The sequence below is a fragment of the Phocoena phocoena genome, chromosome 2, assembly GCF_963924675.1.
Source record: "Phocoena phocoena chromosome 2, mPhoPho1.1, whole genome shotgun sequence".
NCBI lineage: Eukaryota > Metazoa > Chordata > Mammalia > Artiodactyla > Phocoenidae > Phocoena > Phocoena phocoena.
Genome location: NC_089220.1, coordinates 77,060,859 through 77,085,476, shown reverse-complemented (window position 1 = coordinate 77,085,476; position 24,618 = coordinate 77,060,859). Strand labels below are relative to the sequence as shown.

The 24,618-nt window shown below is 41.7% G+C and overlaps 1 protein-coding gene across 1 annotated transcript in view; it reads left to right on the top strand.

Moving 5' to 3' along the window:
* Positions 1-24,618, top strand: part of RYR3 (ryanodine receptor 3) — a 374,244-nt gene that overhangs the window by 84,029 nt on the left and 265,597 nt on the right. The window contains exons 10-12 of the mRNA XM_065871700.1: positions 644-800; positions 16,919-17,092; positions 20,598-20,719. Coding sequence (XP_065727772.1) covers positions 644-800; positions 16,919-17,092; positions 20,598-20,719 — 453 coding nt within the window. The remainder of the gene's footprint in view (positions 1-643; positions 801-16,918; positions 17,093-20,597; positions 20,720-24,618) is intronic.

The window sequence follows — 24,618 nt, the reverse complement described above, 5'->3', positions numbered from 1 at the left end:
AATCACATGGTATTTGTCTTACCCAGTCTGATTTATTTCACTTAGGATAATACCCTCAAGGTCCATCCATGTTGTCGCAAATGGCACAATTTCATTCTTATTTATGGCTGACTGGTATTCCATTGTATATGTGTATACAGCACATTTTCTTTATTGATGGACAGTTAGGTTACTTCCGTATCTTGGCTATTGTAAATAATGCTGCAGTGAACATAGGGGTGTGTATCTCTTTTCAAATTAGTGGTGGTAGTAAAATGCTTGAATTGAGATGGCACATTTGGAAATGCTTTACTTTCCCAGAAATAAGTTTCTCTAAAAAGGCAAGCTTCCCTTTTTTTTTTTCTTTTTTTGTGGTTTTGGCATCAAGACACTTCAGTGGAGTGAAGGAAAAATTGGAAGCTTGGGACTTCCAGTTACATTAAACCACTGACCTGCCCCCAGGACCATGTTCCTTGTTGGTGATCTTAAGAGAGTTCATTAGAGAACACCATGCTGAGTTGTAGGCAGGCATGCATGCAATCCTAGAGCAAGCTAGGAGTCAGGGGATGAACCCCAGAAGGCCTGTGTGAAAAAGCACAGGGTAAATATTGAAAAGGACTTATTTTTGTGTAAATGCAATTTCTTGTCTGTTTCATCTGCCCAGTTGGAGTGGCAGTAACATCAGATGGGGCCAGGCTTTCCGACTTCGGCATCTCACCACAGGCCACTACCTGGCCTTGACAGAGGACCAAGGCCTTATACTGCAAGACCGGGGAAAATCAGACACCAAGTCCACAGCCTTCTCTTTCCGAGCATCAAAGGTGAGGTGGACTTCGACCTCGTTCTCAAAGTGAAAGCTCTGAAACCTCCAGGTAGAACGGTGACTGAAATATAAAGTAGGCTGGAACAAAATGGAATTGGAAATTAGACCTATGATAAACACTTTGTTCTCTTATCTTTTGAATTGAGTTCATAGAGGAATGCTTACCTTGGTTGAAGATTGAAGTCTTAGGAGGGAAAAACTTTAAAGGAAAGTAGAAAGCCCTAGAAAACAAAAATGTTCACAGGAAGGGACAGTGTCGCTCAGAGGCTAATGGAAAATATTGTTGTTGTTAAATATGTTCTGAATTGTTTTTAATACTTTTAAGTCATATGCTTCACTCCCCATAAAGCGAGGGTAACACGGAGGCATAAGTTTCAGTGCTACATTTAGCTAAATCAAGGAAGTGATTTCTTTCAGAAAGATGCAGAGAAGGTGTAATTCTGGACATGACATCGTCTTGCAGTTATTTATATTATACAGAGTTACTAGTTCCTTTTCCCAGGTCGTCTGTTCTCTCCAGATCTCTTAGCTCTGGCCTGTCCATCTCCAGCCTTCTTTAAAAGTGAATTCTGGGCTTCCCTGGTGGCGCAGTGGTTGAAAGTCCGCCTGCCGATGCAGGGGACACAGGTTCGTGCCCCGGTCCGGGAGGATCCCACATGCTGCGGAGCGGCTGGGCCCGTGAGCCATGGCCGCTGAGCCTGGCGTCCAGGGCCTGTTCTCCGCAACGGGAGAGGCCACAGCGGTGAGAGGCCCGCGTACCGCAAAAAAAAAAAAAAAAAAAAATTCTGTGGTCACCATGTTAACTCCAAACATGTAGCTTTGCCACTTGGTGTGTGGAGAGACAAATGTTTTTTGAAACCTCTATCTTTAACGGTCAGCCAGGTTTTGACTCTGCGTAACTCAGAGCTGGATCTAGTTGGATGGTCGGAGTTGCACACTGAGCTAGCTTCTGACAGACAGTTTGGTGCTCTGTTACTTTATGATTGTTCTGGAAAGATTAGCCAAGCATGAGAAGGGCTCTGCCCAACATATGCATAGTTGTCAGGGAGCCTGCACCTCCTAAGAGGACAGCTCAGCATCTCCGTTGGGAGCTTCATCTCTAGCTTCATTCTTCTTTGCTCTTTTCCAGAAATAGATCTTGATTTGTGTTCTCAACACGATTTCAGTAAAGGCTTATTGATGATTCCGTTCATGTAGGACTCGGTGTCAAACTGACAGCTGCATTCCTGCGGGACATCTCTGCTTCATAATGAATCAGAGAGGCCGGTCTTTCAGCACTGTCTTCCTTGAAGCAAGGAGTCACACTCCTTTTTTCCCTCCTTTTATGGTCCTGAAGTATTTTTAGGCAGAGAATCTCTGGCACAGAGATTTTTCTCCCCTAGTTGCCCTGTATCAGAGTTAGGCTTTTCCTACACCCATGGTTCAAACCTTAAGAAACGAGAGCTTCCTGCCATCAGTTCCATTCAAGCATCTCCTTCTGTCTGCTTCTCTTCCAATGGCACGTTAGCTCCTTGACTTCATTCTGGTTTTCGGAGCTCATCTCCTTCATATTACCCTCGCTTTTGTTTTTTTTTTAAGATTCTCAACACAAGAAGGATTTTAAATTCAAGTTTATGACCATGGAATAAAACATTCTGGCCTCCAGGAAGTGTGTTAGGACATTGCAACTGGCTAAAAGGAGCAGTGGAAACAAAGCAACAGAAAAGTCCTCGAGACAACTTGGACATGAAGTGGGCGGGGAGAGCAGGTGTGGGAGAGTCGGGAGGGGTGGAAAGTAAGAAGTGACTCATCATAGCTGGTGACCATGTAAATACCTTTCTAAGATGCCAGCTTGGCTTGTCCCTTATTTGAGCATTCTACCCCAGTCTCCTCAGCCCTGGGACAAACCCTGACACTGAGGTCTTTACTACTGCAGAAAGAGCCTTCTCTTGTGACAGCAGAAGAATCAGGTGGCCTTCCAGGCAGCTGGCGGGATCCTGTTCCAAGGGGGCTCTTCCATTCCGTTCCTTTCTTGGCTTAGCCTCGTGGAGCATGGCTCAGTCCTGTGTTGTGGCCTCTGTGGGAAGCCAAAAAAGCTCAGAGTACCCTGGAGAGTCCTCATAACATTCCTTCTACTCGGCACCACTTCCAGCCTGTGAGCACATTTTACCCTCCAAAAGCTCATTCCTTATCTCCGCAAGTCCCCCAGTTTCCATGCACAGGGAGGCCAGCAGCTGATGGCTGAGAGGCATCATGGTACCAGGGGGCTGCCAGCATAGCAGAGCTGGATGAAAAGTCACCCGTGAGTCACATTGTCCTGTGCACTTGGCAATGTGGTTGCATTTCGTTGGCGTCACAATGTTGGAGGTTTAAATAACTCTCAGTACAGCAGTGTTCAGTCCAGCTACCTTCTTTTTAACTTGAAAGGAACTGAAATTAAAGTGACCTAGTCTCCGTGTCAGGCCAAGATAAGGCTTCATCCCCCAGGAGATCGGAGCTTCCTTGGGACATTGTGTGGACAGGGCATTGGGCATATTAACTGTGAAGCTGCACGGGAAGGAAGAACATGTGGGAACATGTATTTCTGCCATCCACGATCCAAAGAGCTCCTGGGGAAGAACTCTAGAGATGCCTTGATTTCTCTGGGCCTCCAGACTCCTCCTTAGTATAAATGTACTTTTACCTTACTTGGTGCAGGCTCTATTCCTTAAATACACTCTCCACTGTGCTTCCCCTCACTGGGGAATAGTGTCCTATGTTCTGGGAGGACGCTGGGCTCTGAGTCACCGGCAGTGATGGGCTTCCCGCCCCACGTTTCCTGTCAGGCTGCACGAGCCCGTGACAACTATGACTGCACGACCCGGGGCCCTAGGTCAGCCGCAGGTGTGTGTTCATATCCTCAGCAAACTGTCCTTACGAGGAAGATGGCAGGTGCCCCTGTGAATCTTGTACCCACGCGACAGGACGGGGGCGTGACTGAACCTTGCTGGGTTGGGGGTCAAGTCCGAGCGTCGGCCGCAGTCATTGACCTGGCCTGGCTCAGGTGGAATCAAACTGTGGTCTCTGAGCAAACTACGTGAATAGGCAGAATGGGATCTCGGTCAGAGCTTGCATTCCTCCCCTTCAGCGGGGGATCCAAATCAAACTGGAGGCCCGGGAAGTACTGAGGGCTCCGAATCACAGCATCGCGCCTGTTCCCTTAATCTGGAAGGGGTAGCGCGTAAGATAGAACATGGCTTCCAAGCCACCTAGATCTGGCCTTGACTCCCATCTACCCTCTGTGGAACCTTGAACACAATTCTTAATCTAGTTGCAGCTCATCTGAAGTCTGTCATAAAAGATGCTGTAAGGGCCGACCCCTGCCTGCCCTTCCGTGGTATCACTGGCCACCAGTTTACGCTTGCCTTGAGCCCCAGCATACGAAATACGTATCATCTTTGAACATGTTATCTTTTCTCATCGCTAAACCTGTACCCTTTCAACCCTCCACGTACCGTCATCAGCGAACTCCTCCGCATCTTTCAGACAAATGTCAAGTGCCCCTCACAGGAAGAAGGCCCTTCCCCTTCCCTCCAGCAGGGCCCTGTTCACGATTCCGTTACAGTCACCACTCACTCGATGGGGAGCTCCTGGATCACATGCCCCCAGCCTTTTCTGTACCTCTGCACCCCACACAGTGTGTAGCATGTAGTAAGTTTGAGCATTGCTTGCTGAAGGGATACGTAAATGTGGTCATAGGTTCATACAGAGTGAAATCCATTCCATTTTAACCTCCATCCTCTTCATAGATTTTCTCATCATTGTGTAATCATTTTCGATCATAACACAACCACTATAAACGCTTAAGGAGAGACATTCATTCATTTGAACATCGAAGTCAAATTTCTGTGAACTTGATTTCACATCATTTTCCCATGGTCTTGACATTGCAAGGCCATTCCCCAAGGATTGTCGGGTAATGCGATTTAATATTTACTCTGGCACAGCAAGACCGTCTATTTAGATGTCATGTCTGCACGTCAGTTTATAACACTCAGTTCCTTTCAGGGAAGGGTGAATTAATAATGTTAAAGCAAGCCTTATTATATGAAGCCATTTATTTTATGGCTACTTTTAATGACTCTACTATAAGTTTTGAATGATTGAGATAGTCTCAAATTTTGCCTCCTTTGTTACATAAAGGCAGACAGCTATCACTGTTCTCAGTTGGAGGAAATTTTTCCTCAGTGTATAAAAGCATCCAATTCAATTAAGTCAACATTTATCAAATATCTACTGTATGTTAAGATCTGTGTTCTTGGCCAAACGTGACTTCCCCTTATAAACTGCCCACTGCTCTCTCTGCTGTGAGTGGAAAGCATCCCTGTAGACGGGATCCTCTTCAGCATTTTAACCTCAGCGGCCCCGCCCAAAACAAGAGGGCAGCGGGGCTCACAGCATCCCTCTGTGAAATCGCAAGCACTGAAGTAGTGCTGTTTGCGCCTGTCCCCTTGCTGGCTCTGTCCATTTCCTCACCAAGTTCTCAGTTGGGGAAAGAGAGGGTATGAAGGAAAGGAGGGAAGGGGAAAGAAGAAAACATGGACCTTGAGATTCAGTCATCCCAAGACAGCACCACCTCCTGCAGTTTCATTTTAAATGGAATCTACAAAGCATTTGTAAAATTTAACTCGACAGTTTCCCAAGACTTGATTGTTCAAAGTGGACCAGATAGAGGGGCAGTCAAGGAGAACCCTGGGCTTTGAAGTGGAGGAAACCTGGCTTTGAATCCTGGCTCAGCCATATGCTGTTCAGTCTTCCTGTTTCTTTTTGTAAAACACGAGAGTGAAGAAGTATGTCCCGAAGGATTGTTATGAGGATTAAATGAGACCAGGAAGATGACCTAAGAGAGTGTTTCCTTATCCATGAAATGGCAGGAGTGCGGCCTACCTGAAGGTGATCATGTAGGGAGGGATTGATGAGAGAGACGGAGGAAAGAGCCCAGCACAGTGACCCCTGCTCACGAAATGCACCTTCCCTAACGAGCCGGACAGGCCTGCTCCCCTAGCGTGCTGGAAATGGCAGAGGATCTGTCATTGGCTTCCCACCCAGCAGAGGCTCTGCAGCCAGCCCTGGGGCCAGCCAGGCTCCTTGCAGTGTCCTGCAGCGTGCGATTTTTTTAAGGCCATTCTAAGACCTCCCATTCGAGATCAGAAATGCAGAAGGGGACTATACTGGTGGAGAAGTGAACCTAAAGGTGATTTCTCAAGGTTTCTCCTGTGACTTTTACGAAGGAATGGTCTCACCAGCAGTTTCTTGATGGCTGACCCCAGCATCCATGAATGGGGCCCATCTTCCCATATCTCCTTTTCCTCTGAATCTTTTTTGATTTTTTCCTGTCTTTTGGAAAGGTACTTTTTTGTCCTCTGTGAATGTAGGTGGCTTCAATATGTCAAATGCAGCAAATTTCACTCTAATAATAAACATGAATTAGGACCTACTCTGTGCCAGGTATCGTGCTAGATTTCTGATACCATAGCTAAAACTCGTCCATCTCTACGCCTTTGTTTCTCTTCAATCCGTCATTCACGTTGCTGCTGGAACAATTGTACTAAGATGCAACCCTTGTGTTATCCCTCACTTAAAATTCTCAACGGATTCCCATTACCTATGCTAGCTTTTTCCAAGAGGTGTTCCAAACAATAATGCTACGGAAAAAAAATTCTTTTAAGTAAAATGCTACGTTAAACAGAGTTGAGTAGGCTGTTTTGTTCCTTTTTGCTATTCTCGTAAGAGTCCATTTTTATACTATCCTAATGTTCCCTTTGACTCCTGGAAGAAGATACTGTCCAAAGTCCTCTTTTCCCACAGAAAGTCTGTGAACAGTGCGAGTTTGAGAAACGTGCACCTGTAGGATGAAGTCAGAGTCCTTGTTGTTCAAGTCCCTTTCTGGACTTCACCACCCCCTTGCCACACTATACCCGTCTTGTTAGAATGTCCACCCCTTCTGCATTCCCCGTCTCTCCTCTTTCTCCTAGCCAAGCTCACATAAAGTGGCAATTGGTATAAAATCATCACGAACTCCCCAGGCAGAGTGAGTTGTTCTCTCTTCCAAATTCCAGTTGCACCTTGAATATAAACCATATCACCTTGTTGTCATTAGTGGTTTGTATGTATGACTCCTGAAGTTTATACTTTAGAACCCAGAGCCATTTTTTTCACAAAATGATAACACGTATTTTCCACTTCTTCTTTATAACAGCATTCAAACACATAAACATTAATACAATCAATACTTAACTGTACTGACAGTTACCATTCAAGAAATTATGTTCAAATGACAAATGGGCTGTGGAATTACACTTGTCTTTGGATTCTCTTCCATTGCTTACTAGCTACAGGGCTTTGAGCAAATTACTCCAACTCTGCAAGCCTCAGTTTTATCACCTATAAAGTAGGAGAAATAAAAACAGCAGGGCCATTGAAAGGTTTAGATAAAATGTTTTTAAAGTGTCATGTCTACTACACATCACTGTGTAGGTCTTTGGTAAATTCACATGTTGGTGTCGTCATTGTAAAGCACCTGGCAAAATACTTCACTCAAAGTCGGCACTAAACGAATAGTAGTTCCAGTTCCCTTTCGTGTCCTCCTAGAAGTTTTAAATTAATCTGGAGAGCAGCAGCTTATCATCTAAACTAAATACATATTTATGTGACAATTATGATGTGGTCACAACCATTTCCTTATAAACTCTCAGTGGAGACAAGGGGTAATGATTATTATTACCCTTCAACACATTATTAGGCCAAGTAACCTGTTCCTTCTTGGAATCCACTCATGATCTAACGTAGGGGAGGTTGATGCAGATGAACAGATAACTTGATGCCCACAGACCAATAAAACAAAAACAAATTATTTGCAACCTAGGCAGAGCATTGTGCGAAATGTAAAGGCAAACAAATCTCAGTCTTGCCCTTGGAGACAGGGGACAGGAAGTGTACCAGCAAAGGATTCATATTGCAGAAGATGGGAAAGAGTCTTGAGAGAGTGGAAGGGAGGTGCCATGAGATCAGAGAAAATGCACAGGTGGATCTGCAAAAGGCTTGATGGATAAGATGAAAAGATACAGAGATGAAGTAGGGGCATTCCAAGCAGGAAGTGTAATGTCAGTAAAGGCCCTGAGGGAGGGAACACTTGATATGACACAGAGACGTAGTCCAGTTTGGTTAAAGCACGTGGTATACAAGAACTTTAGAAGTGAGAATTGTGTTCTGTGGGAATTGGGGAGTTATTGAAAGGGAGTGACTGAAATAGCCCCATCGTATAGGAAGGTTCCATTTCTAGCAGTAGAGTAAATACATCTGGGGCCATGTTCAAGTGAAGACAGAGAGGGGAGCATTAGTTCATGGCTTAAGTCAAAAGGAGCTCACCCACCTGTGGTCAGCCAAATCCAGCTTCTCTATCTCGGGATGCTCTCACTTCTTTAAGCTGTGTCATCGTTGTTTAGTAGAGTTGGCTTTAGTGTCGGTTTGTCTGTATGTTTTAGTTTTTGTTGTTATTGCTTCTGTCTTTCTTTTGAATTACAAGCAGCCCCTGTAGTGCCAGCCATAGAACTTTGGGAGTTGATGCCATTTTTTAGAGACTCTAAAAAAAACAAATCCTAGTATTTATTTTATTTTTGGCAAAGTCATATTTAAATCAATGAAAAGTGATAAAACAAGTGAAATGACCATAGTCACTGATCATTGGGGAATATGTGCTGTTTTAACTATGAGCTCTTGGTAACCAGTGTAATTATTCATATTTAACAGCTGTAGCGTGTAATATTTTTATTTTGCTGCATTGCCTATGGTTAGAGAGCAGGCTAGAGATGAAAACTTTGCTGTATTTTAAATCCATCTACTGGCTTGAGTGTCTATAGAACTCTGGATATTTTTGAAATGAAAGTCAAATATCCATTGTTTTATAGAATAAATGCATTTTTGACCACTTGCCTATTAAGAATCCTAAAATATCAAATTCTATTTTCCCACTGACTTTTGTTATAAAATCAGAAATAAGTTCCTCTGGAAATGTTCATTTTGAGAAATAAGTCATATTTAACAATCCAGCCGGTGTTTCAACATATATTTAAAATAAGAATGTTCCTGCGATATATTAACATTGCTCAAAATGATCCTTAAATGTGTGCAAAATAACTAATTTTGCTTTTATGAAGATTTCAAGGAAAGAAATAGGAGCTGAAATGAAAAATATATATATATATTTGAAGGAAAAAAATTACTCAGCTATATATATTTGTTCCTTCAATTTATGTTTGTTAAGTAATTGATAATTCTCTGTATTAGGAATCCAAAATTAATTGTCATCTGGCCCATGCCCTTCATCCTCTTATAACCTGGCAAAAGGAAAGTAGCATTTAAACAAGCACGTTTACATTGTGATGTGCTAAGTACTCAATAGAGGGATGAGACTGTGCTGGGGAAATACAGCAGGAGAGACCAGCTCCGCCTTCACAGAGAAGGTGGCACCTGAGCAGGGTATTAAAGGGTGAGTAGGAGTTTGGGGCCATCGGAAGAGCATAGTCTCTGGAGTTGGACTTCCTGGTTTAAATCTTGGCTCTTTCACTACTTCTTAAATGACCTTGGACAAATTACTTGTTTCTCTGTACCTTCATTTCCTCCTCCGTAAAACTGGGATAATATTTGTAGCTACATCCGAGGCCGTTATGAAGAGTTAGTGTATGTAAGGAACTTAGGGCACTGCCTTACACATGGGAAGAACTTAGTGCATGAGCTCCTGTTGTTCCATCATTAAGAATGAGAGTAAAGTTGGCACAGCAGAGGGAACAGGGTGCTACATTTTTATTCTGTAAAAATGCAAAATGCCACCTAGCTAATGGCTTCTACAAATGAGCAATTTAACACAAGATATAGAGAAGAAATGGAAATAGGGTAGAGGCCCTGATTGATGAGAAGGGGACAGAGTTACCAGTCCACTTCCTGAGTCCCTTTGTGACAGGCACCTCAGGTTATCACCACATGGACACCTGGTGCACAAGCAACTCCTTTTTCCATACTAGACAGTAAGTTTCGTGAAACTGTGGCAATGGAAGAATGAAACCCATTGACTGTAACACTCAACTGAGGAGGCCATAAAAAACTAATACAACAATTACTGCAGGGGACTAGCTCCTGACCTGCTCCAAGAGTCTGTTTCCTCTGCTGATTTCTGTGAAAGATACTTAAATGCTTTTTTTTTAGTTATTTCTGAGATATACATTTAAAGTAATAACTAGAATTATGACTTATAACATTATACCGGAACATATAAGATTTTTAGAAATTTCATGTAATGTCTGAAACATTTATATTAACATATTTCCATACAAATAACCCAAAGAAAGTTTAGTATTAGTTGTTTGTTTGTTTGTTTTTTATACTGCAGGTTCTTATTAGTCATCAATTTTATACACATCAGTGTATACATGTCAGTCCCACTCACCCAATTCAGCATACCACCATCCCCACCCCACCGCGGTTTTCCACCCTTGGTGTCCATACGTTTGTTCTCTACATCTGTGTCTCAGCTTCTGCCCTGCAAACCGGTTCATCTGTACCATTTTTCTAGGTTCCACATACATGCATTAATATACAATATTTGTTTTTCTCTTTCTGACTTACTTCACTCTGTATGACAGTCTCTAGGTCCATCCACGTCTCAACAAATGACTCAATTTCATTCCTTTCTATGGCTGAGTAATATTCCATTGTATATATGTACCACATCTTCTTTATCCATTTGCCTGTCAGTGGGCATTTAGGTTGCTTCCATGACTTGGCTATTGTAAATAGTAATGCAATGAACATTGGTGTGCATGTGTCTTTTTGAATTATGTTTTTCTCTGGGTATATGCCCAGTAGTGGGATTGCTGGATCATATGGTAATTCTACTTTTAGTTTTTTAAGGAACCTCCATACTGTTCTCCATAGTGGCTATATCAATTTACATTCCCACCAACAGTGCAAGAGGGTTCCCTTTTCTCCACACCCTCTCCAGCATTTGTTGTTAGTAGATTTTCTGATGATGCCCATTCTAACTGGTGCGAGGTGATACCTCATTGTAGTTTTCATTTGCATTTCTCTAATAATTAGTGATGTTGAGCAGCTTTTCGTGTGCTTCTTGGCCATCTGTATGTCTTCTTTGGAGAAATGTCTATTTAGGTCTTCTGCCTATTTTTGGATTGGGTTATTTGTTTCTTTAATATTGAGCTGCATGAGATGTTTATATATTTTGGAGATTAATCCTTTATCCGTTGATTCGTTTGCAAATATTTTCTCCCATTCTGAGGGTTCTCTTTTCGTTTTGTTTATGGTTTCCTTTGCTGTGCAAAAGCTTTGAAGTTTCATTTGGTCTCATTTGTTTATTTTTGTTTTTATTTCCATTACTCTAGGAGGTGGATCAAAAAAGATCTTGCTGTAATTTATGTCAAAGGGTGTTCTTCCTATGTTTTCCTCTAAGAGTTTTGTAGTGTCTGGTCTTACATTTAGGTCTCTAATCCATTTTGAGTTTATTTTTGTGTATGGTGTTAAGGAGTGTTCTAATTTCATTCTTTTACATGTAGCTGTCAAGTTTTCCCAGCACCACTTACTGAAGAGACTGTCTTTTCTCCATTATATATCTTTCCCTCCTTTGTCATAGATTAGTTGACTGTAAGTTAAGTGCGTGGGTTTATCTCTGGGCTTTCTACCTTGTTCCATTGATCTATGTTTCTGTTTTTGTGCCAGTACCATATTGTCTTGATTACTGTAGCTTTGTAGTATAGTCTAAAGTCAGGGAGTCTTATTCCTCCAGCTCCATTTTTTTCCCTCAAGACTGCTTTGGCTATTCGGGGTCTTTTGTGTCTCCATACAAATTTTAAGATGATTTGTTCTAGTTCCATAAAAAATGACATTGGTAATTTGATACGGATTGCACTGAATCTGTAGATTGCTTTGGGTAGTATAGTCATTTTCACAATATTGATTCTTCCAATCAAAGAACATGGTATATCTCTCCATCTGTTGGTATCATCTTAGATTTGTTTCATCAGTGTCTTATAGCTTTCTGCATACAGGGTTTTGTCTCCTTAGGTAGGTTTATTCCTAGGTATTTTATTCTTTTTGTTACAGTGGTAAATGGGAGTGTTTCCATAATTTCTCCTTCAGATTTTTCATCATTAGTGTATAGGAATGCAAGAGATTTCTGTGCATTAATTTTGTATCATGCAACTTTACCAAATTCATTGGTTAGCACTAGTAGTCTTCTGGTGGCATTTTTAGGATTTTCTATGTATAGTATCATGTCATCTGCAGACAGTGACAGTTTTGCTTCTTCCTTTCCAATTTGTATTCCTTTTCTTTCTTTTTTTTTTTTTTTTTTTTGCGGTATGCAGGCCTCTCACCGCTGTGGCTCTCCCACCGCGGAGCACAGGCTCCAGACGCAGAGGCCTAGCGGCCATGGCCCACGGGCCCAGCCGCTCCGTGGCATGTGGGATCCTCCCGGATTGGGGCACGAACCCGCGCCCCCTGCATCGGCAGGTGGGCTCTCAACCGCTGCGCCACCGGGGAAGTCCTATTCCTTTTATTTCTTTTTCTTATTGCTGTGGCTAGGACTTCCATAACTATTTTAATAATAGTGGTGAGAGTGGACATCCTTGTCTTGTTCCTGATCTTAGAGGAAATGCTTTCAGTTTTTCACCATTGAAAATAATGTTGGCTGTGGGTTTGTCATATATGGCCTTTATTATGTTGAGGTAGGTTCCCTCTATGCCCACTTTCTGCAGGGTTTTTAATCATAAATGGGTGTTGAATTTTGTCAAAAGCTTTTTCTGCATCTATTGAGATGATCATATGGGTTTTCTTCTTCAATTTGTTAATATGGTGTATCACACTGATTGATTTGCATATATTGAAGAATTCTTGCATGCCTGGGATAAATCCCACTTGATTGTGGTGTATGATCCTTTTAATGTGTTGTTGGCTTCTGTTTGCTAGTATTTTCTTGAGGAATTTTGCATCTATATTCATCAGTGATATTGGTCTGTAATTTTCTTTTTTTGTAGCATCTTTGTCTGGTTTTGGTATCAGGGTGATGTTGGCCCTATGGAATGAGTTTGGGAGTGTTCCTTCCTCTGCAATTTTTTGGAAGAGTTTGAGAAGGATGGGTGTTAGCTGTTTTCTAAACATTTGGTAGAATTCACCTGTGAAGCCATCTTGTCCTGGACTTTTGTTTGTTGGAAGTTTTTTGGCGGGGGGGTATGCGGGCCTCTCACTGCTGTGGCCTCTCCCGTTGTGGAGCAGAGGCTCCAGATGCGCAGGCTCAGCAGCCATGGCTTACGGGCCTAGCTGCTCCACAGCATGTGGGATCTTCCTGGACCGGCGCACGAACCCGTGTCCCCTGCATCGGCAGGCGGACTCTCAACCACTGCGCCACCAGGGATGCCCTGTTGGAAGATTTTTAATCACTGTCTCAATTTCATTGCTGTGATTGGTTTGTTCATATTTTCTGTTTCTTCCTGGTTCAGTCTTAGAAGGTTATACCTTTCGAAGAATTTGTCCATTTCTTCCAGGTTGTGCATTTTATTGGCATAGAGTTGCTTGTAGTAGTCTCTTAGGAAGCTTTGTATTTCTGCGGTGTCTGTTGTAACTTCTCTGTTTTCATTTCTAATTTTACTGATTTGAGGCCTCTCCCTCTTTTTCTTGATCAGTCTGGCTAAAAGCTACCAGCTTTTAGTTTTATTGATCTTTGCTATTGTTTTCTTTATTTCTATTTCATTTATTTCTGCTCTGATCTTTGTGATTTCTTTCCTTCTGCTAACTTTGGGTTTTGTTTGTTCTTCTTTCTCTAGTTCCTTTAGGTGTAAGGTTAGATTGTTTACTTGAGAATTTTCTTGTTTCTTGAGGTAGCCTTGTATAGCTATAAACTTCCCTCTTAGAACTGCTTTTGCTGCATCCCATAGGTTTTGGATTGTCGTGTTTTCATTGTCAATTGTTTCTAGGTATTTTTTGATTTCTCTTTGATTTCTTCAGTGATCTCTTGGTTGTTTAGTAACGTATTGTTTAGCCTCCATGTGCTTGTGTTTTTTACGGTTTTTTGCCTGTAATTCATTTCTAATCTCATAGTGTTGTGGTCAGAAAAGATGCTTGATATGATGATTTCAATTTTCTTAAGTTTACTGAGGCTTGATTTGTGACCCAAGATGAGATCTATCCTGGAGAATGTTCCATGTGCACTTGAGAAGAAAGTGTAATCTGCTGCTATTGGATGGAATGTCCTGTAAATATCAGTCACATCTATCTGGTCTACTGTGTCATTTAACACTTGTGTTTCCTTAATAATTTTCTGTTTGTATGATCTGTCCATTGGTGTAAGTGAGGTGTTAAAGTCCCCCACTATTATTGTGTTACTGTTGATTTCCTCTTTTATAGCTGTTAGCAGTTGCCTTGTGTATTGAGGTGCTCCTATGTTGGGTGCATATATATTTATAATTGTTATATCTTCTTCTTGGATTGATCCCTTGATCATTATGTAGTGTCCTTCCTTGTCTCTTGTAACATTCTTTATTTTAAAGTCTATTTTATCTGATATGAGTATAGCTACTCCAGCTTTCTTTTGATTTCCGTTTGCATGGAATATCTTTTTCCATCCCCTCACTTTCAGTCTTGATGTGTCCCTAGGTCTGAAGTGGGTCTCTTGTAGACAGCATATATATGGGTCTTGTTTTGTATCCATTCAGCAAGCCTGTGTCTTTTGGTTGGAGCATTTAATCCATTAACATTTAAGGTAATTATCTATATGTATGTTCCTATGACCATTTTCTTAATTGTTTTGGGTTTGTTTTTGTAGATCCTTTTCTTGTCTTGTGTTTCTCATGTAGAGAAGTTCTTTTAGCATTTGTTGTAGAGCTGGTTTGGTGGTGCTGAATTCTCTTAGCTTTTGCTTGTCTGTAAAGCTTTTGATTTCTCCAACGAATCTGAATGAGATCCTTGCCAGGTAGAGTGATCTTGGTGTAGGTTCTTCCGTTTCATCACTTTAAGTATATCATGCCACTCCCTTCTGGCTTGTAGAGTTTCTGCTGAGAAATCAGCTGTTAACCTTATGGGAGTTCCCTTGTATGTTATTTGTCATTTTTCCCTTGCTGCTTTCAATAATTTTTCTTTGTCTTTAATTTTTGCCAGTTTGATTACTATGTGTCTCGGCGTGTTTTTCCTTGGGTTTATCCTGTATGGGACTCGCTGCTCTTCCTGGACTTGGGTGGCTATTTCCTTTCCCATGTTAGGGAAGTTTTCGACTATAATCTCTTCAAATATTTTCTCGGGTCCTTTCTCTCTCTCTTCTCCTTCTGGGACCCTTATAATGCGAATGTTTTTGCGTTTATTGTTGTCCCAGAGATCTCTTAAGCTGTCTTCATTTCTTTTCATTCTTTTTTCTTTATTCTGTTCTGCAGCAGTGAATTCCACCATTCTGTCTTCCAGGTCACTTATCCGTCTTTCTGCCTCAGTTATTCTGCTATTGATTCCTTCTAGGGTAGTTTTCATTTCAGTTATTGTATTGTTTATCTCTGTTTGTTTGTTCTCTAATTCTTCTAGGTCTTTGTTCAACATTTCTTGCATCTTCTCTATCTTTGCCTCCATTCTTTTTCCGAGGTCCTGGATCATCTTCACTATCATTATTCTGAATTCTTTTTCTGGAAGGTTGCCTATCTCCACTTCATTTAGTTGTTTTTCTGGGGTTTTATCTTGTTCCTTCATCTGGTACATAGCCTTCTGCCTTTTCATCTTGTCTATCTTTTTATGAATGTGGTTTTTGTTCCACAGGCTGCAGGATTGTAGTTCTTGCTTCTGCTGTATGCCCTCTGGTGGATGAGGCTATCTAAGAGGCTTGTGTAAGTTTCCTGATGGGAGGGATTGGTGGTGGGTAGAGCTGACTGTTGCTCTGGTGGGCAGAGATCAGTAAAAGTTTAATCTGCTTGAATGTTGATGGGTGGGGCTGGGTTCCCTCCCTGTTGGTTGTTTTTCCTGAGGCAACCCAACACTGGAGCCTACCTGGGCTCTTTGGTGGGGCTAATGACAGACTCTGGGAGGGCTCAGGCCAAGGAGTACTTTCCAGAACTTCTGCTGCCAGTGTCCTTGTCCCCACGGTGAGCCACAGCCACACAGCCACCCCCCGCCTCTGCAGTAGACCCTCCAATGCTAGTAGGTGGGTCTGGTTCAGTCTCCCCTGGGGTCACTCCTCCTTCCCCTGGGTCCTGATGCACACACTACTTTGTGTGTGCCCTCCAAGAGTGGAGTCTCTGTTTCCCCCTGTCCTGTCAAAGTCCTGCAATCAATTCACACTAGGCTTGAAAGTCTGATTCTCTAGGAATTCCTCCTCCTGTTGCCGGACCCCCAGGTTGGGAAGCCTGACGTGGGGCTCAGAACCTTCACTCCAGTGGGTGGACTTTGTGGCATAAGTGTTCTCCAGTCTGTGAGTCACCCACACACCTGTTTTGGGATTTGATTTTACTGTGATTGCGCCCCTCCTACCATCTCATTGTGGCTTCTCCTTTGTCTTTGGATGTGGGGTATCTTTTTTGGTGAGTTCCAGTGTCTTCCTGTCGATGATTATCCAGCAGCTAGTTGTGATTCTGGTGTTCTCTCAAGAGGGAGTGAGAGCACGTCCTTCTACTCTGCCATCTTGGTTCTGTCTCCATACTTATATGATTTTAACAGATATATTTAAAGCTCTGAGTCAGGGCATTTATATAACGTAACCATTAAAATCATGGAAGATACAATTTGCTGAAAATAAGTTATTTGGCCAGTAAAGCATTAGTTATTAAGGTATCTAAGTCGGGATGAAGAAAGTAGAAAATATAATGGAGAAATATATAAAACCAGAACCAAAGAGTGATTAAATAATCACTAAAGTAGCCAAAACTTGAAATCCATTGATTTTGCAATTAGCAGCAGATAAAGGAAGCAAGGCTTTCTGCAGTCCTGGCTTGGACGGGCACATCATGATTATGCTGGTAATCGGTTCCCTGGATACTTACAAATTCTGCACAGGTGACTTGCTTTATACATTGCATTTCTATTTAATCAGACATGCCTACCTTTGTTTCATTTTCTGTGAAATAGGAAATCAAGGAGAAACTGGATTCCAGTCACAAGCGAGATATAGAGGGCATGGGAGTCCCAGAAATCAAGTACGGAGACTCTGTCTGCTTTGTCCAACATATAGCCAGTGGTCTCTGGGTGACCTTCAAAGCACAAGATGCCAAGACATCCCGCCTGGGACCTGTGAAAAGAAAGGTGAGGGGTTAGAAAGGCTGGAAGCAACTAGGCAAGGGAAGTGATTGTGAGAATCAGGTGAACATGATGTATGTTTACTTCTTACTATTCTGAAGAGTTATTTCTGTGACAGATTGTGTAGCCTAATGTGGTTACTCTGACCTCATATTCAGTGGGGAAAAAAAAAGAGCTACATAGATGACAAATCTGTGAGGAGAGGGTAGAATATGTTCCATGTGCTCTAAAACCTGAACTAAATGACTTTTGGTGGTATGCTGTTTTGGGAGTATCCACATCATTGCACCTTTCATTTAAGTGGATACTTGAGTTATTATGCAGTTTTCATAATATGCAGACTAAATAGAATCTCTACAAAGAAAAAGGCAGATAGCATGATAACAAGCGCCCAGGAAGCAACGTGCAGAAATAGGAGATACCGTGGAATGATACTGTATTCCCAGAGAATGAATGCAGATCTGAGTGGTCTATCACAGCCTCCTACAGTGGGAAATCTGGCTTGGATACATACAACATCTTTTTTCCAGAAAGTCAATTGCCATAATAGGGTTTCTTTTGATAGGAACCAGAAAATAGATGCTGCAGGCATGATAATTTTTTTTTTGAAAACCCTTACAAAACATGGGTTTGGGTAGCCAAGGAGTCCCATAATAAGTTTCTAGGAAGCACCGTACACTGTGTTTTCTATATGTCAGCCTAATGGGAGGTGATGAAAAGTTTCCCAGAATGCTGGTTATTGTAAGAAAGGAGGTTGGGAGGAAACCATAAAGTAATAAATAGCTTATTTTTGTATAAAGTAAAATGTACCAGGAAAATATCCAGAAAGGGAAAATAAAATTACAAAGAGGAGGTAGAAAATAGAATAAGTAAGAGGCCACAAAGACTAACTTGTATGAACCCAGCCCTTCCTCTGCCAATAATTATAAAGGCTGGATTAAACACAGAAACAAACCGTTTGAAGGCTTCCACAAGCAAGGCACCCAGGACATGGGTACTAAATATCCCAAATAGAATGTAAGTGCACTAAGGTGAGTTCCTCCTTTATCACCACTTTCCCCTCAGCATTTTTCTGAGTTGCAGCACAAGGAGTGGGGTCTTAAGTTAGTTTCACCGGGCTGGAGAGACATATTTTGATAAGGTCAGCCGAGGTTTCTGGGACTTGAGGGGCCACATTCCCCAGTGGAGGAAACTATAGAAACATGAACCTGAAATTCTATATGCAGTTTCCCCGAGCATCTTAAGCTGACTGTGGATAGAGTATGACGCTAAGATAGCGAACAGAAAGTGCCAGCTATGGTGGAGAAGAGCAAAGCAGAGATGTGGACAGTATGACAGTACTAGGAGACATAGTCCATAGTCGAAGTCCCTCAAGCTGGAATGGCCCCTGAAAATACAGTAGGTTTTCAACTGAATCCCCAAAAGGGCTCTAACCCAGGAGTAAGGGCTGCACCCTGGAAATAAGGGCAAATTGAAAATCGATGCCAAAGGCCCATCATCTACCCTAACAGCCAATGAGAAGAAAATTAAATCCTCTAAAGAGTATGATAATATCATCTAGAGTTTCCACAATTTTTCATACCTACTAAGATAAGAATGACATTTAAGAAAGTAGAATTTGTGGATCTTGGCTGTAATTCTGTGTGGGTGGGGACACAGTTGAAGGACCCTGTCAACTAGGAGAGATCCCAGTTTACGGTGTTGATTTATTGTGCCTACCCCTGACTTTTCCATCTGGCCATACTCCAGAGGTCCATTTAATTGCTGAAATGTGCATGTGAATTTGGGAGATGCTTCCAGAAACTCTCTCTAAATGGTGCCATAATGCTCAGCCCTTGATAGGGCTGCCCAGCTCCATTTCGCGAGGAGCCAGTTAAGTTCCCCTCTGTAGATACAAAGAACGTCCGATCTGTGTTAAGCATTTTATGAAACAAAATGGGAATTTAGAGAAACCAATTGGAAACAGACACAGTGAAAAACCTGGCGAATGATACTTCACCTTAAAGGAAGTACCTTTCCATCTTGGACTTCTGCTCTCGGGTTATGGAATTCCTCCGAGAGAAAAAGGACCTTAGGAAGGACCTGAGCTGCAGCGATCAATAGGATACATAATAACAACATTCTAACAGCTGCATCTCCCCCATTTCTCATTACTTTCTTGTTTAGTTGGCTGGTTTGAATGTGTTATCTGAACAAGCAAAACCTAAGGTCTTCAGGGACTGACCCAAAAGCTGGGACTGAGGCCAGAGGTCTTTTTTCGAAAATGAACATAAACTTGTACAAGCCAGCATTCTACTTCCTGTGTGAATTCATTAAATCAGGATATGCTTTCAGAAGAATGAAAATAAGGAAGAGATTTTCACGTGGAAAGGAAAATAAGTTGTTTCTTTGTGCTAAAAATGAGATAACAAAAATCCTTATTCTAAGGATATTTTTTGGAGCCACATATTTAATTGTCATAGAGGCCGACTGACCCCCATCCCCCTTCCCCAGGACCTACAAATGGCCTCCCCTCACTTACTCACCATCCAGAGGAAACCATGCCAGGAACTTGAATCAGGATTTGACCCTGACTTGAACCAGAGTCAAACCATCCCAGTTAATAACAGTATATATTTGGCCCTTCTAGAGAAAAAAAGCAGCTGACCTCCACGCCAAAAGATGCCAGCCCCACCCAAAAATTCTATCATGATGTCACTGGCGAGCAATAAGTATACTAGCTTCCAGACAACTGATCTGAGATCAGTAATATAGTTCCCCTTATAACAAATATGCATGGAGTACCTTTTATATTCTAGGAAACATGCTAAATGACTTACATGTAAATCATCGAATCCTCTAAACAACCCTCTAAATAACACCTGCAGATGGTGAAGTCAAAGCAGAGATTTGCCCAAGGTCACACAGCTGGGATGTGGCCTAGCAGGATTAGAACTCAGGTCAGCTGATACCCAAGCCCAGGCTTTCAAACCCCCTCTCTAGCCTCCATGAGAAGCAAACTACCACCTCGAGCTGCTTCCCCGGTTCTACAGTCAGCTAACTCAGCGTAGCTGTCATTCAGGAGAGAAAGCCATGCCTGATCCCAGTAGAGGGTTTTATTTTAACTTGTCTTTCTTCTTTCTTGGTTTATCTCTGGAGGAAAAGGCTCTGAACAAAGTGATTTTTCTCATCTCCAAGGATAAGGTTTTGTGTTCATTTTAAGAGAAAAATCTATCATAAAATATGTTTTCACCCTTTCAAATTGGCCATCTAGACCCAAGGAATTTATTGTAACTCACATCACAGTGGCACATGAAGTTTCATTTTCATCAAAGCACCGTGTCTCAGGAATGAGTCATAGGTCAGCAATAGGGAGTATGGGGAAAATAACTTTGTTAATGTCCCACTTTCAAAATGGGCCTGTGGGGAACTTGACTGGGGAGAAGGAGTACAAGGCATGAGGGAAATACTGCCAGAAACGTTGACTCTCCAGCTGTGTAACCTGGAACTGGTGTCCTTGGCTCTGGGGTAGGTCATACTCCATCAGGAAGGCCACATGGATGACGGGTTAACACTGCAGAGATGCCAGCATGAGGAGTCCCAGGCTGCCCGGATCATCCGGAACACGACCGCTTTATTCAGCCAGTTTGTAAGGTAGGTGAGCTCCTTCCCTTTCGCTGCTCGTCAGTTTCTATTTTGTGGCCATCCAATCCCACCAACCATCCCCTGTTAATACTATGAATTTTCAGGAAATAAGTATGCACCAGCAAAGAGTTTTGCCAGAAAGAGCTTGGGATTGAAACTTATTTCCCAGTAGGTAAGCTCCTCCCAGCTTCACTCTTGGCCCAACAGATGCCCAAGACGCATTAGTTATTCAGGTTGGTGTCACAAACACCCAAGGTCTTCTCATGAAAATTAAGTGGAAAGATCTGGAGTGCTTTAAGTCCCATTTGTATTAGTGCGTGAAGAGGGGAGGAGAGAGGAGTAATGGATCCACACCCTCTGTGCTATTTAGAAAGGCTTTCTACATCATTCAGAATTGTTGCTGTGGTTTGGTTCCAAGGAGATTTACATGGAAGGCTTGGGTTAGCCACCTATGGCTGGGACTTAAATGGGGGAAAGTAACTTAGCCTGCTTGGATCATAATTCCTCCAGCCTCAACAGTGCTGCCCAAACAGAACTCTGTGGATTATGTTCACCAGTTACCACGAGGAATGGATTCTGTTGTAAACAGTGCAGTGTTGCAAGCCATCCTTCTCTCATAGGAAAATCTCTAAAGCCTAGAGGGTTTCAATTGCATGTGTGAATTTGCATGAAATGAGAAAAAATTTTTATACTTTTATTTTCCTTCCTGTTGAACTACTGTGATCTAAGGGATGTGTGTTAGTTAGGATACAGGCTAAGTTGCCATTGTGGTTCAGAATAAACTTTTATTTCTTTTTCAAGTAATAATTTAGGGGAGGCAGGTGGTTTGGGGAAAACAGACCATGCCGCTACCGGGGCTCAGTTTTCTTCTTTGAGATCTCCTACAGGTTCTTAAAGTGTGTCCCTGGACCAGCCCAGCAGCATCACCTGGGAACTTGTTAAAAATACAAATTCTTGGGTTTTACCCCCGACAGACCTACTGAATCAGACACCGAGGAGTGGTACCTCAGAAAAATTGAGTTTTAATGGGCCTTCCAGTTAATGCTGATGCTTGCTAAAGTTTACAAACCACTGCCCTGGAGTAAAGGTCTTAACCTTGGCCAGATGTTAGATTCATCTGGGAAGCTTTTAACACGCTGATGCCCAGGTGGCATCTCCAAACAATTGCATCAGAGTCTCTGGGGTGAGATCCAAACACCAGCTTTTTATTAGCACTCCCCAGAACATTCTTATATTCAGCCACAGTTGAGAACCAACTGTGCTGGTATGTATACTTCATCCATGTGATTAAAAATAGCTTACTAGGGCTTCCCTAGTGGCACAGTGGTTGAGAATCTGCCTGCCAATGCAGCGGACATGGGTTCGAGCCCTGGTCTGGGAAGATCCCACATGCCGCGGAGCAACTGGGCCCGTGAGCCACAATTACTGAGCCTGCGCGTCTGGAGCCTGTGCTCCGCAAGAGAGGCCGTGATAGTGAGAGGCCCGCACACCGCAATGAAGAGTGGCCCCCCCTTGCCACAGCTAGAGAAAGCCCTAGCACAGAAACGAAGACCCAACACAGCCATAAATTAATTAATTAATTAATTTAAAAAATAGCTTACTAATACCATGTCTGAGGTCCATCCTGAAAAGATGGGAAGACAGAGGAAGTAGAGTGCAAGCCATTTCTTTTTTAAAAAAATATAACCCAGAATTAGATCACCTTATCTTGCATTCTATTGGCTAACAGTAGTAACATGGCCACATCTAGCTGAAGGAAGGCTGAGAAATATCACCTCTGGTTGGTTGGCTATGTACAACTCAGGGGTCCTGATACTAAATTGAAGGCAATTAGACAATAGGGGTATTCCTGCTACAGGATGGGACTGAGACCTGCAAATCAATGATCTTCTGTCTGCTTTTGGCTCTGCCGCTGGTTTTCTGTGAACCTTGAGCAAAATATTTCCTCCTTTTTATTCTGCATTACATCCAGACTGTTCTCCTTCTTCAAAGAAAGAGCCTAAGAACGAATGGCTTGGTATGGGCAGAAAAAATTAGCTACATGTACACGTGAAATTTTCATATAGTCTGGGCTATGACCACAACCATCACCATAGGGAGTGGATGGCTTTATTAATGTGGCCCTCAATTCTCTCAACCTCTGTTCTTATATCTTTCTTAAGTCAGGGGCCCCTACCTCACACATATACAAAAATTAATTCAAAATGCATTAAAGACCTAATTGTAAGACCTTAAACTATAAAACCTGGAGAAGAAAACATAGGCTCAAATCAGCATGACCTTGAATTACGCAATGGTTTCTTCAATATGGTACCGAAAACAAAACCTACAGGAGAAAACGTAGATAGATTGGACTTTATCAGAATTAAAAGCTTTTTTGCTGTGAAGGGCACCATTAAGAAAGTGTAAAAACAACCCATGATATGGCAGAGAATATCTGTGAATCATAGATCTGATAAGGGATTTGTATCTAGAATAAACACTCACAACTCAGCATTAAGAAGACAAATGGAACCAATTTAAAAATGGGTGAAGGATCTAAATAGACATTTCTCCAAAGAAGATATATAAATGGCCAATAAGCACATGAAAAGATGTTCAATACCATCAGCTATCAGAAAAATGCAAATCAGAACCACAGTGATATAACACTTTATTCTCACTAGGATGGGATGGCTATAATCAAAAAGACTGTCGATTAGAAGTGTGGGATAGGATGTGGAGAAATTGGAACCTTCATACACTGCTGGTGGGAACGTAAAATGTTGCAGCCACTTTGGAATACAGTCCGGGAATTCCTCAAAATGTTAAACATAGAGTTACTGTATGACTCAACAATTTCATTCCTAGGTATACGCTCAAGAGATATGAAACATACACACACACAAAAACTTGTATACAAATGTTCAAAGCAGCATTACTCATAATAGCCCAAAAGTGGAAACAACCTAAACATCTATCAGGTGATGAATGCATAAATAAAAGGTGCTATATCCATACAATGGAATATTATATGTCCATAAAAAGGAATGAAGTACTGATATACACTACAACATAAATGAACCTTAAAGACATGAAGCTCAGTGAAAGAAGCCAGTCACAAAAGAACACATATTGTATTATTGCATTTATATGAAATATCCAGAAGAGGCAAATCTGTAGAGACAGAAAATGGATCTGTGGTTGCCTAGGGCTGGGGTGGCAGCAGGTGAAAAGAAGAGTGACTACTAATGGGTGTGGGATTTGGGGGAAAGCTGAGGAAAGATTCTAAAGTTGATTTAGGTGATTATTGCACAACTCTGTAAATATACTAAAAACTAGTAAACCATTAAATTGTACCCTTTAAATAGATGACTGTATGATATGTGAATTATATTTCAATAAAGCTGTTATTTTTAAAAATTCAGTGCAAGTTACATGCCAAGCAATCGGAAAATTATTTTTAAACAGCTTTATTGGCTTATAATTTACATAAAATTCATCCTTTTAAGTGTACAACTCAGTGAATTTTAATAAATTTACGAGCCGTATAGCCCTTGCCACAATTCAGTTTTAGAACATTTTCATCACCCCAGAAGGATTCTGATGCCCGTTGCAATTTATACTAGTTGCCACCCCCAGCCTTAGGCAACCAATCATCTATTTCTATCACATTTTAATGCATTAAATTGATAAATCACACAATATATGATCTTTTGAATCTGGCCTTTTCATTTGGCATTACATTTTTGAGGTTCATCCCTGTTGCAGTACATAATGGTGTTCTGTTCCTTTCTATTGCTGAAGAGTATTTCTGTGTATGTGTTTTATATATATATATACATATACATATATATATATAAATCATACACACGTATGTACACATAAAGGTACATATGTATGTATATACATGAACATGTGTGTATATA